At 36.8% G+C, this 12,751-nt stretch overlaps 1 protein-coding gene across 1 annotated transcript in view; it reads right to left on the reverse strand.

The window, feature by feature from the left end:
• MYO3B (myosin IIIB) overlaps positions 1 to 12,751 on the reverse strand; it is a 184,181-nt gene that overhangs the window by 51,110 nt on the left and 120,320 nt on the right. Inside the window, exons 28-31 of the mRNA XM_079310943.1 lie at positions 11,472 to 11,583; positions 10,277 to 10,439; positions 9,504 to 9,584; positions 762 to 882 (exon numbers count right to left, since the gene is read on the reverse strand). Of these exons, the coding sequence (XP_079167069.1) occupies positions 762 to 882; positions 9,504 to 9,584; positions 10,277 to 10,439; positions 11,472 to 11,583 (477 nt within the window). The remainder of the gene's footprint in view (positions 1 to 761; positions 883 to 9,503; positions 9,585 to 10,276; positions 10,440 to 11,471; positions 11,584 to 12,751) is intronic.

Here is a 12,751-nt window from a genome sequence, read left to right on the forward strand (position 1 = left end):
CTAGGGCAGGTAGCAGAGTTAGCATGGAAGTTAACAAAACCCAAAGCTATGAGCATACATGCAAAAAGAAATAACTGTTAACTTCTCCAGAATGGTTTCAGCAGGAGAGATCTTGTAACTCTCAGTCACTGAAACTGATGAAAGGGATTAGTCCTGCAAATGTAGCCACATGTCCTAGAGCAATGTTGGTGAGTCAGACTAACAGATCCCTTTTGCCTCTCATACTTAAGGAGGTGTCATTGGAAGATTTGCCTGGAGTGAATCCATTGCTTAAAGTGGTAAAACACCTTTTATCTTCAAAAAAGAGAGTACCACTATGGTTTACAGCATTCCTAGCCTTTCTGTCAGCGACTTATGCATCTGCTCTTGACAGCTCTTTTCCCTGTCTCATTGCTGGTCTGTATGAAGCTTTACAGGCACAGAAGGGTAACTTTCTACTTGGACATTTAAAAACATGCACTGCAGTGAATGTTGAAATGCTGAGCACTTGAAATTCTGCCTGCAATCTATAGTATTCTGGGTACTTACAAAAAGTGCAGAAAAACAGGATAACAACCCAGAGCAATCAGCACCTGTCCACTAACTCGAGGATCACTAAGATGACTAAGCTAGAGGGAGAACTTGCTAACCTACAGGTGGCCATCCTCAGAATATAGAAGGTCTTCTAAGAGCTGGCTGAATCATGATGACAAACCTGCTCCTTTCAGATTTTATTGTGTGGGAAATCACATTTGTTAAAGATAGCATAAGATTCAACTTACCAGTCTTCTTCACAGCCAAAATCAGAAGTAGAACAGCTGCTTGTAAGCTGAGGATCTGCTACACACTCAGTGTTGCATTTTAATCTTGCGTAGTTTTTACGAACAATATATCCCCTAAAAGCTAAAAAACATAGTTTTGAATCAGAAAGATCCTGCAGAAACTGAAAATGGCTCTGCAGCACAGACCTGAATGTCCCCAAGTTTTACTGAATTAGTGCACAAGAACACTTAGCACTCCACAGGAGTGACTCCAGTGTCTGCAGTACTACCAACACTTGGAAATCCTATGGGGCCTTACGCTCTCACTGTTGAACACTTGGCACAGTCCAGGCAAGAAAAATAGGTTTCAAAAAGAAACGTGTCTAATTTAAACTCAGAATGTATTGAAATAAAATCCCTCCCAAAACAACTTTTTTAATCACAACTTTCTCTTGAGTTAATCATAATTTTACAAAATCAGAAGTTTTACTTTCCTTTATTGTGGGACAGTGGGATGAGAAGCTAGGGACAGATACCTTCAGTTACAGTTTTCCCCTATTTTTTAAATTAACTGTAAATATAATAAAACATTTAAAATACCTCTCATAAAAACAGGGAAAATTTTATAGGCATTAGAATTTACAGCATTCCTAGAAAAAAAAAATCGCAAAAAAACCTCAACTAAGTAGGAAGCATACAGTGGAATGAAATTGTAAAGAAAATTACAATTAATAACATTTTGAGGATATCTACATCCTTTATTTCCATAGATTGTCTATGAGTTTGAATACCATAATAATTTCTACAGTTTTATCTTGAATTTTTACACCTGTGAGCTGTGAGCACAAACCACAGATAATGATACATACTGCTCTTACGAAAAAGACTAAAAAGGTTGCAATATACATTTAGACTTACAATATTTCACATTTTATTTTTATAGGGTTTATTTCAAGCATTATTTTAAGTAGAAATGCCTAAGGGAGAAAAGGACTGAATAATGAAAAAGTAAATACAATATCAGTGCCATTGTTTCAGAGTACAGCAAGCAGTTGCTGAATAAGGCTGAGGGTTGTGAGAGAAAGGAACTGTCTATTGTCCAGCAGAACTGCAGTTTAAACTGTGAGACAATATGCAAAAGTGTAGTCGAACTAAGCTGAAGAGATACTATAATTTTTGTAAAAAAAAAGTTTCCTGCCCAGGAAATGCCTCCAAACCAAGTCATTCTGAAGAATAAATACCCAAAGGAGAAGAGCAGCCCTCCCATTGGGGTCCAGGGTTACATATTACAGGCACAGAAATAAGGTCTAGGGCAACCTCATGTAGGATCAGGATCATTGTAGATTACCAAAGTAAACGAGGAGGTAGGATAAATTCTGAATAAACTGAGAAACAGAGAAATTGATCAGAAGATTAACAAGATTTCTCTGTATATCACACTTCTGATTTTTATGAAAGCACGGAGGTTTCCAGGATAATAAGCAACAAAAATTGCCTTTTAATGAGAGATTATGAAAATAAACAACCATTCACTTTACAGAAGGCATAAGTTTGGCCTGTTGAGGTGTTGAACCAAATACAGAGCTCAGGTATCCTAAGGCTTGAGGAACTTTCCTCCCTTAATAATCAGACTAGGAAAGTCTGCCTACCTGACAGAGATGAGGTAAGATCTCACTTGTCCTATGTGATCAGGCTTCCAATCCTTAACTATCCCCTACTGACCAGACAAGGATCCTACTCTGCTATCTGCAGCAGAGACAGCTGGCCAGCAGTCACCTCTCTGCAGCTGAAACATGCTGAGTGTCAGTCAGTCGCTGAACTACTATAAAGAAGCACTGAAATAAACGAACTGATAAGATAAACTTCAGTTTTATCCTTAGTAGTTTCTTAGCTTTTAGTACTTCTTTGCACGTATGTCTACAAAATCAACTGTGATACTTGCTGTGATTTTGATTTAAATATTGTTTTTATTTTTCTCAGAAACTCTTACTAATGTCAGTATAACCCTTTTGGTCCTTGACTCATTCACTATGAAAAACTCTGCTATATCTGTTTAAATAAACATACTTTCGGCCCTATTTTCTGTTTTAATAGGTATTTTCAAAATCAACTTCTCTTCAACATAATCTTCCCACAACATGGTTCCTAACTTTCTTCCACATTATTTTGAATCTGAAAGGTAAATGGCTGTATTTTTCCTACTTTTGACTCCTGGAACAACTGAAGTATGGGGTAAACAAACTTCTTTAAGTCTCTCACAAGCTTCATCAAGCACTGGTAGGACTGCATCCTTTCAACATTTATTAACAGGATCTATAATGATTCAAAAGAAATGCATATGCAGAGAATTCTACTGGGGGAGTCTGAGAAGCTGGGAAGCTGCTCCATCACAGCAATTTGCATTACTGACTGGTGCTGGTTTTGACACTAAGCACTTGGCTCAAAGAGTGTGAAATTAGCAGACTCATGTTGCTACTGCTCCATGAACAATCACTGCATCATTGAAGAAGAATGATTACCAGCTGTCACCTCATTTTCACCTTATTCAGTCTATATTCCAAACTTTCCAGTAACAGTAGCTTTAACCCTGATCTTTACATAGCCAAAGATGACAGGATCTGAAAAGCAACATAGAAACTGAACTTAATTTTAACACTTTTATTAGTAACTTGGAGTTAAATGCTTTATGTGCCACAAATTAGGACATGAATTTTTACTTCTTGTAGTGATCATTTCTCACACAAAGAGAGTTTTCTGTCAGTTTCAGCACCTAGCAAACAAAGAATCTATTTACCTCAGGGATTCTGAAACTGTGTCTTACAGTTACAAATTTATAAGGTCTAAATACCAAAGAAATATACATTACACACAATATTGCACAATTCCAGATAGGCAAAGTCCAGGCATTTTCCCTTTGATTCCCACAGGAAATATATGATTACAGAGCAAATTGTGAAGCACAGTGTAAAAAGATCAAAGCTAAGCAATCACAGGTCTATGAAAGAACTATAAAGAAAGGAGATGAAGTAGTTTTAAACAGCAGAAGAATTAATTCTCAGTCATTAAAAATTATATGAAGCAGATTTTTTCTACACATACATGTTTTTATTCTGTAATATCACCTAAAATAGCAAATAACAGCAACTCAGAAGTAAAGGCTCATGCCTACTAAAGAGAAAGTAGTTGATTTGATAGGAACAGCACATCACCTCCTTAATTTATCTAGTTAAAAGAGTATTCAGCAACTTACCTACAGCATCAGAAAGAAATCAGAGCCCATGAATCAGATTATTCATTCCATGCCAAATTAATTCTAATGAGTAGTAGAAGGCATAGAGTCCCATCCTTTGTTGGGTGCCATGAACACATCCCCCCTTTCACCCCTTAGATGGATATCAGGTGATGTATGTTTAATAGCAGAAAAAACCTTCTATGTTCTCCAGCAGAAGCATTATGAGAAGGAAGTTATGAATTCTCATGTACAAGCCATAACTATCAGTAACAAACAGTGACCATTAGCAAGACTCACTAAGACTGTCACCACGTCTGGTGTCCCTGATGCACATCAACCCTTGGACATAGAGTTCACAGAATCACAGAATATGCTGAGTTGGAAGGGACCAACAAGGATCACCAAGTCTAACTCCTGGCTCAGCACAGGACCATGCTCAAGACTCACACCATGAGCCTGAGAGAGCTGCCCAAACACTCCTTGAACTGTGTCAGGCTTGATGCTGTAACCACCATGTACCACAGTCTGATCTTGAGACTTGGTCAAATAAAAAAGTGAAGATGACTATGAAATTCTGGCAACATCAGCAAGGAAAAGGAAGAGAGTTTATTGTCCATTGTCCCTTCTTGATTTTAGCATGAAATCCAGTAAGAATAGTCTCCATTTTTTTCTCCTTAAAACCAGGAGAAAAGTCAGACATTTGACCATTGACAGTGCTTAGCTCAGAGACAGGGATGGAATATAAACCACCATACTTTAAAGCTATAAGGCCATCTCACTTTTCTAAAATGCTGCCTGCATATGAGCATTATGTCTTTAATGGTTACTAGAGACATACTAAACATGAAGAATTACTGGATGCTGTAAGAAAATACAGAACACAATGAGATGGGAGAGTAAAGTTAACCAAAGTTGTGCAGCCTGTACAAACTAGTCTAGTTTACTCTGACTGTGTAATTAAGACAATAAATCAGTTCAGCTGCCATTAGAAGAAACATGTCTTCAACATTTTTTGCACTGACACTGTAGCTAAAAGAAAGAAAATTATTGATATTAAAAAAGTGAAATGGATCTGCTATTTCAGAGTAATTTTCAAGAAAATTCTTAAGAAAACTGTTTTAGATATATTTATCAAGTGCTTAGAAGTTTTTGGAACATTTTACTCATGTAATTCTTAGACCTATACAATGATATTAGCCAAGTACACACACACACACACACACACACACATACATAGTAATACAAATAGTTTAATAAATATGCAAAAAATACTTTCTTGTCTTCTATTGCTACAAAGATTATATTTTTGCTGCTGAAAGTCCCAAAGGCAACGCTTTTATTAAAAGCTTACATTTATTATAAATGTAAACCAGTAAATTGCAGCTGTTCTCTGTCCCTCTTTTTTTTTTTTTTTTTTCATAAAATGGAGTAAATTTTGCCAGAAGTGCATATTAGAGACATGTGAACAACACTGCATCAGCTGAAGTTACAGAAAGAAAGCAATTTAGAAGGGGATGCTTCCTTCTGAACACCCATCACTTTTTATTTAAGGAAAAGAGCCCAAATCTAGAGTTCTTGATAAAGAATTTTCTAATACAATATGACATATGGTGAGTGTGTGAGCACGTGTTGGAGGAGGAGATGGTGGCTCAGTGGATTAGTCATTTGCCTTTCACCTCTGGAAGCATAGTTAAACTCAGTCTTGACCAGAGCTGCACAGTATATTCCAGATGGCTAAAGTGGACCTAATTAAAATGAATTCAGTGATGTCACCTCAGATCTAAATGAATTGCATGCACCACTCATTTGGCATTTTGGCAATGTCAGTTCACAAATAAAATAACTAGATTAAAATCCTCCCTTAAGTCTTTCGGGACAAGTCACACTGCTTGGAAATACGTGCTATCATAACTAGAAAAAATACTTTCATAATTGTATTGTCTGTTACTTTAAATTCTAATTAATTCTTAATTCTAATTATTCTAAAATAAACATTTAATGGGACTTGCATGTGAAGTAAATCAATGAAGCAACATTTTAGTCAGATGATTCAATGGATATACACTGATACAAACCAGCTGTGAATCTAGCAAAATAATTTCAAAAAATCCTTGACAATATATTTTTCCCTCTTATATAGATGTGAATTGAAACACTGTCAATTCCAATTCCAAAGAAATACTCAGAAGTGCAAAGTATTGTCAACTCAAACACTTAACACAAAATCACTCTCTACAATTTGTTTCTGAGTTAAAAACTAGCAATTTCTAACCTGCACAGTTCGAGAAAATGTGACTAGAGATAGGAGGAAAGACCTTGTGTACCATTTTAGCCATGAGTCTAATAACATCTGTGTATTCTGAGAACTTGAGATAGAGATATGCTGGAGTAGGATAGCTTTTTCTTCCTCATTTAATTTAAATTCACTAATATTTTGATTCCTAGTGAGGGTTTTCCCCCATCTGGAATAATGACTTTTTTTCTTGTAATATTATACACTCAGGAATTTTATCCTCATGTATATTGTGAGGGTTGTTTTTTTTCTAAGTTTGTTTTTTCTTCCAACATTTCACCAATGGATAGTGAACTGGTGGGCCCACAGAGATCTCCAGACCACCAGCTCATGTATTTGAAAGGCATCTGTTTATTTTTAAAATGCAAATGCAGACTACCTCAAAGACTGACTCGCAAGAAATGAACAATCTGAACAAGTCAAGAGGTTTCCAATCAGGAGCTGTGTTCCTCCTTTTTATCAGGCTATGATCACTTGCTGTCAAAACCACTTAAACAATATCCTGGAACCTGAATGAAGTCCCCCCACAATTAAAATGAGCAGGATAATCCTGCAAGAATTATTCAGGCAAATCATTTTTCACACAGTTTAAAGTAATGATAAGGTCATTTACAAAAGAAATCAGCGCCTTTGAAATGCTGACTTGTAGACAGAGGACTGCCTGGAGGAGGGCCATAGATAACAGTGAAGACTGGCCTCCTAACACTACCCTTGCAGTCTTTGGAACTGATTCTGATGAGGAGAAGGCCCAATAAGGTTAATACCCCTACTTTGATCTCTGTCAAAGCGTACCAGCAAGAATTAATTTACATTTCAGATGAAAAAGGTTGACAGCATGAAAAGGCATCTTGTTTCTGGTATGTGAATGTGCTGTAATAGATCGGGAATTCTGAAAGGAAGTTCTGAGGAAGCTAAAGGGATAAGCTGAGCGGCTGCTTTTATTGGGAAAGAGATGAAAGGAAAACAAATTTCAATATGCGCTGTTCTGTAGAAACATGTAAGCCAAATGCTTCCTAAATTCCAAGGCCTGCTTGAGCGGGGCAGGGGGGAGGGAAAGGAGAGGGAAGTACATATAGTTTAATTATATGGTTTTGCTAATGTGGATGACGAATGCAAACAATTTATCTCGCTGCCTGAAATGGCTCTTTAAAAAAAAAAAAAAACAACAAAGGTGACTATAAACCATTTCACTAGAAAGCTGCTTTGAACTACACTCACACTGTAAGACGCACAAGGAAGGGAGAGATTCAGAGCACCTTTTGTCTCCATGTCACTAGACACTTGGACTGTGTAATGTTATGTAAACAACACCAAAACTGTGAGTGATTTTAAAATCTGGAAAATGGCCATGATTAGTAAGTACAAGCTTTGATTTGAAACACAGAATAATTAGCATGTGAAGAAGAGAAAACCTGCACAAGAAATATTTTCCAATAAGAAGTCCTAGATATAGTTTCCAAAGGCAGACAAAAAAGTGTTGAGGATTACTATTGTTATTGTTATTATTATTCCCATTCTACTAGAGTACCAAAGACAGGAGGAGCCTAAGCAATACAAAGGTTCACTGTGTCACTCTTAACCCTGTAGTTCTTAATGTTTATTCACCCAGGCTGATCACTGGAACAGTCAAGAGCCAGGTTACAAAGGAAAACACTCTGTGTGTTCGAGGGAAGAGTACTAACAACATTCCTCCAGCATTAGGTTCAGAGGGCTCAACAGTGTCCAAATTCACTCCCACTGCCTGTGCTCTGCCATATTCAACACAGTGTCTAAAAGGTGGCACAAAGCAACAAAGCTCTGAATCTCTGCCACGTGTGCTAACAGCATAATACATCAGTATCTTTCTGTCTGGATAAAACTCTAAGGCAGAATGTCCCCTGCACTCTCCAAGTGATAATGCTATACACAAGCTTCCTATTGCACCTGAGGTAACTCTCACCTTAAGGAGCTGATAATAGTGAGACAGTCAAGGGTTAACAGTTTCACTTTTCTTTCTTCAACAAAAGGCTGCTGTAATCAAGTCCAGGTATGTATATACTTGTAAAGGTAGCAAATACTCCAGGAAATAATGGCAGGGGGGTGCTTTAAGATCTACTCTCTGCACTATCATGAAAATAACTGAAAATGACAACACTAAGGGGAGGAAGAAAGAGAAAGTACTTGTGCAATCCTTCAGTGCTTGTTGCTAACACAAGAAAAAAATTTCTTTCATTTAATAGAATACACTGCATTTAACCCTAGAACTTCATAATTTTACATAACAGTACATATGCAAAAGTACAAATTATTATTTGATGCTAATGATATTCTGTTCCTTTCAATAACTAAAATAATATTCTGTTAAATCTGGAAGTCACAGTGACACCTAAATTCAGAGTAGTAGTAATTAGTAGTAACTAGATAACACAAAAATGAATTCATTTACTGGGAATGGTTTGAGAATAAGTAAAAGAATATGAAAACAAATACTTTTCATATTGATTTCAGACTGTAAGATATAGAACAAGAGGTGACAAAGTCTAAGGAATTGTAGCACAGGAAGCTGGCAGAAGTGGTATCTTGGTTTATCTGTGAACACATTAGCTACAATAATTTTTTATCAGTCACAGTCTTTAAACCTGGAGTTGGACAGAGAAGGTGTATAGCACTGCATCATATGGAGGCTGCTTCATATTGGCAGCATCTGAAAACACCGTTGAGTTCACAGCATTCAGAGTGCTGGTTCTTAGATTTCTGTGCCATATGGTACTCTGCTCTCTACTAGAGACTTACACAGCCCTATGGGCCTGTTCCTCCAATAATCTCTTTAAAGTTTATTCAAATTCATATTGATATGGCTGCATAGGAGTCTGGCAGATTGTCAAAAGATTGGTCAAAGCTGGCAAACCCAGCAAGCAGTCAAAACAAAAACCTGGCAACCTGCCAAGATCAGCACTCCAAACAAAGACAGAAAAATGTATGTCTAGAGTCTCCCATCCACACTTTTAGCCAAGAATTAACTTAAGATCTTTTAATTACTATATTTTGCTCACAGAGAAGTACTTATAAAAGGTCCAAAGTGCCTGATACCTGCCTGATACTCATGTCATTTGACACTGAAGCAAAAATAATCAAAAGTAATGTTTTTGATAGCTTTTGCTTGAACTTTTTCTTTTTTTTTTTGGGCTATAAACACTGACATACACAAAATCACTCACAGAAAAATAGGTGTTGGCAATTGAAATACTGTTTTAATTACCTGCCTGAATGTGTATAGCAGCATCAGTTCTTCTGTTCCTTATTTCCTTGTACTTCCTGCGAGCTTCATATCCTCTCCAGGCTAAAAATACAAAACCATGTGCTGGAAATTACATTTATTTAAGGAAGTGCTACAGAGTCTACAGGGTCAGAGATGTGCTGAAACTTTCATTTCTCCTGCCATGACTACTTCAGCCCCCACCCCCAACAGCTCTTCCCCACCCACCCACATGTTGAACTCTGGGTTCATGACTGCAATATTCACATCCTCACAACTTCAAACACCACTTCACTCATTCAAATTTTAATTGTCGCCATGTGCTCACTGATGTCCTAACCTAAAAGACAAAGGCGCATCATCATTCTTGCTCACACAGTTCCCCAAATCACTACAAGGAAGTCTGCTAAATTACTGATAATCAGCCTCTCAGGCTCATCTTTTGATGCCTATCTGGAATTCTGGTATATGGGCAGGGACATGTGCTACTGCATTTCAATTATGGGCTGCATTTTATTATAAACATACCTAACAATATTTTCATTTTATGCACAGGAATCACATTCAAAATACTAAAGTATTTAAATAAAGACATTATGAAATGCTAAGATGACACTGTAGAAGTAAATCAGTAATACTTGCATCAAATGGAGAGAAAACATGTCCAGTCATTTAGATTTCATAATAAACTGTAATTAATAAATAAATAATGTACATGCAATTTAACTGATTAAAATACAAAGACATTCAGTAAAATAGGGAATATGAACATTTACCTGACTGTATAGTAATAGCACTATTTTCTCTTTTATCTTTGACTTTCCTGTACCTCCTTGCTCCAAGCCATCCCTTGATATAGGCTTGCATGACCACCACCCTCCCTATAACTTCTCTCAGGAACAAATTTAACTGCTCTATATGGTAATACTTCAGAAAAACCTGTAATGGAACAACAACAAAAAAAAAAATCAGTAATACAATCAGTATTATAACCTCTTGTATTCTCTTTTCATTATTCCTCCAGCAGCCTATTCAAGGGTGTCATTGCTGAGAAAACTAGAAAAATACTGATTGTACATATCACAGCAATCTTGTGAATCAATTATTTGCTCTTGTGTACTTGTGGAACTTCCTTATTCCACTGATTATAATCACCCCATTGCTAACCCTGGGTATAAGTTGGTTGCTCTTAGTTGCTTAGAGCATGGTGCTAATAATAGCAAAGTTGGGGTTCAATCCCTGTATGGGCCATTCACTTAGGAGCTGGACTTGATGATTCTTACGAGTCCTTCCAACTCACAATATTTTGTGATCCTGTGAAAATAAACCCCACATTTACCCCCTTTACAAAGTAAATTGGATGGCGAGATCTTTTCAGGCATGAACAATTTTGAAAGATGACAATATTGTCTAAAAGTATTCTCTCTCAGGAGGTAAATCCTAGGGGTGCTGACATTTTATCTGGGTCTTGGGCAAGAAAATTCTCACTGTTTTTACTCTGTGTAATGTAAAGGAACTCTCAGTCCTAGCATCCTTTTAAAAAAAGTCATTCACTTTATTTTAAACCATCAACAAAGGCTTTTGACAGAGCAAGAAGGAACTTACCTGAAACTCCATGAAAGGATAACGGTACCAACCAGGCTCACAGGGTGTGTCAAATTGTGACATTTCAGCCATGTCATGACCAAGAACATGGGAAACTTCAGGAAGTCACTACAACAGCAGGCCCTGACAAAAATACTGTCCTTATCAAGGCAGCCCTGTGCTGAATACACTTTGGGGAGGTACCCAATGCATCCCTCCTCTTGCAGCACTAACTCAGCTGGCTTGGAAGGACACTTCCATAATCTGGGAAGCTAATTGGAGCAAATGCCTTCCTCTTTTGTTCATTCATGCAGTACCTTTTTGAACCATTATCCGACATTATTTGTAAAATCATACTATCCTTGAGGAAATGTTAGTACCGTCTACCTTGGTTTTCCCAAGAATCCAGTTGTCTAGTTTAGATTTCTCCAAAATGGCAAGACAGTTTTCTCTGCTACCAAGGGGAGTCTCGTGTGCCTTGAACGCAAGGTAGTAATACCTGCAAAGTGACAAAGAAAGAACTGAATTGACAATCAGGATGTACTTCCAATATTTTTCTCTAGCTTTGAGCTTTATCTCTGGAATTAATGGACCAATCCTTCCTTACACTCAGTTGTCTTCATAAATCATAATACAGCTGTCATGAATAGATATTTGAACATATAAATGATTAGGATAAACAATTAATTGGAATGATTATGGTTAATTTAAGGAGTCTGAAGCAGACCCATACTAAACAATATGGCCTTTTTTTTCCACATTCCCTTGCTAGGAACAGTCCCTAACAATTATGCAAAATAACATACAGCTAATGAAAAAGGGATGCAAACATGTTTGAACTGAATTAAGAACCAATCCTTCCTACCTCTAAAGCCATTATGCATTAATGAATACTGATTTTATAGTATTTAAGTAAACCTACTTGCAAGTAATTACATTAAGTAGCAGCAAGAACATGTGCCAGTTAGTTTACAAATTTAAGGTTATTTTGGCACAAGTACACTGTTACATGGTAACAACTGCCAACTCAGCTTTCACTTATTAACTGCCATGCATTGTCTTGGTATTAAGTTATACTTCTAAAGGTGCTAAACTATTTACATTGGGATTGAGAGGAATTGGCAGGTTGAGCAAACCCTTCTGCTAATTATTAGCATGGGGAAGAGCCATCAGATGTTTTTTAAAACATGAGGAGAAGAAAATGATCACTGAATCTCAAAGACAGATTCCTCTGGTGCCACACAAAGCCAAGAAAATATCCCACCTTATACTGAAGAAAACATGGAGAAGCAATTAGAAAATTTAGAATGCTGCAAGACTTTTTTTTTTTTTTGAATCAGAAGAGCACGATTTTCAAATATTAGTTGCAGTTAATCTCTAGATATTAGCTTCAGTTGTCACAAGAAAGAAAAAAGAACCAAAAAAATAGTCAATTAAGATTAAACAGGAACAAAATTACATCTGAAGTGAGAAGTACTGGAATAAGTTCTGGGCCAGAGACATAGATATTCACCAACAGGAGACATGGCTGACTTTGAATAATTATAGCAGATTATGTATTACTGAGTTATTTTTAATGCACTGACTTTCTCAACGACGTGATATTGCAAATTCTTAAGCCAAGTCTTTCAAAATATCAACTCATGCCTTTCAGCAGGTTTAGAGAA

This window comes from Erithacus rubecula (assembly GCF_903797595.1).
Source record: "Erithacus rubecula genome assembly, chromosome: 8".
Lineage (NCBI taxonomy): Eukaryota > Metazoa > Chordata > Aves > Passeriformes > Muscicapidae > Erithacus > Erithacus rubecula.